The sequence below is a fragment of the Cicer arietinum genome, chromosome 6 (assembly GCF_000331145.2).
Source record: "Cicer arietinum cultivar CDC Frontier isolate Library 1 chromosome 6, Cicar.CDCFrontier_v2.0, whole genome shotgun sequence".
Lineage (NCBI taxonomy): Eukaryota > Viridiplantae > Streptophyta > Magnoliopsida > Fabales > Fabaceae > Cicer > Cicer arietinum.
The window spans coordinates 68,957,782-68,958,560 of NC_021165.2; the positions used below are offsets into that span (position 1 = coordinate 68,957,782).

General features: G+C 34.1%; 1 protein-coding gene across 1 annotated transcript in view; it reads left to right on the top strand.

Moving 5' to 3' along the window:
* Positions 1 to 468: 468 nt before the first annotated feature.
* Positions 469 to 779, top strand: part of LOC101512113 (allene oxide synthase 3-like) — a 1,724-nt gene continuing 1,413 nt past the window's right edge. Inside the window, 1 exon segment of the mRNA XM_012717778.3 lies at positions 469 to 779. Coding sequence (XP_012573232.1) covers positions 537 to 779 — 243 coding nt within the window. The 5' untranslated portion in view covers positions 469 to 536.

Consider the following 779-nt stretch of genomic DNA (forward strand, 5'->3'; position numbering starts at 1 on the left):
CAAATTCTATTTAGGGACTAAAATTGGGGACAAACAAAATTGGGGGACTACTTTCAATTTTCACCTATAATAGGGGGATCAAAAGTGCAATTAAGTCAAATAAAAAATAAAAATTAGTAAATACTCTATCCTCTTGTTTTAATTACAATTTTATTGCGAATCTTTATACCGTACAAAAATATGGACAAATAAAATTGACATTAAATTGGAACTATGATATCATTGATTTGAAAATCTAGAATAATATAACGACAAGTTAAAGTAAATAATAGTCTCCTTAACTATAAATATGTATAAACGCATTTAAATAAAGGAAAGTTGAGATCGTGGATAGAAAGTTATTTATATTATAGTACAAGGACAAACATTTTGTTTGAACATTTTTAAAACGTTAAAAACAAAAAGCCCCACGTGAAACATTCATCATGCATGGAGCCCGCTATAGACTATTATAATACATTACAACATGTTCTCTACATCTTCTCCAAACTCCATTATTTATCCCCTTTCAAATCTCAAAATAACAATCAACAAAAATGGCTTCATCCTCTGAACCTTCCTCCACCACCCTCCCCTTGAAACCAATCCCTGGAAGCTACGGTCTTCCCGTCATAGGACCCTTACATGACAGACATGACTATTTCTACAACGAAGGACGCGACAAATTCTTCGCTTCAAGAGTCCAAAAGTACAATTCCACCGTCATCAAAGTCAACATGCCACCTGGTGGTTTCATCGCTCCAAACCCTAAAGTCATCGCTCTTCTCGACGGTGTTTCT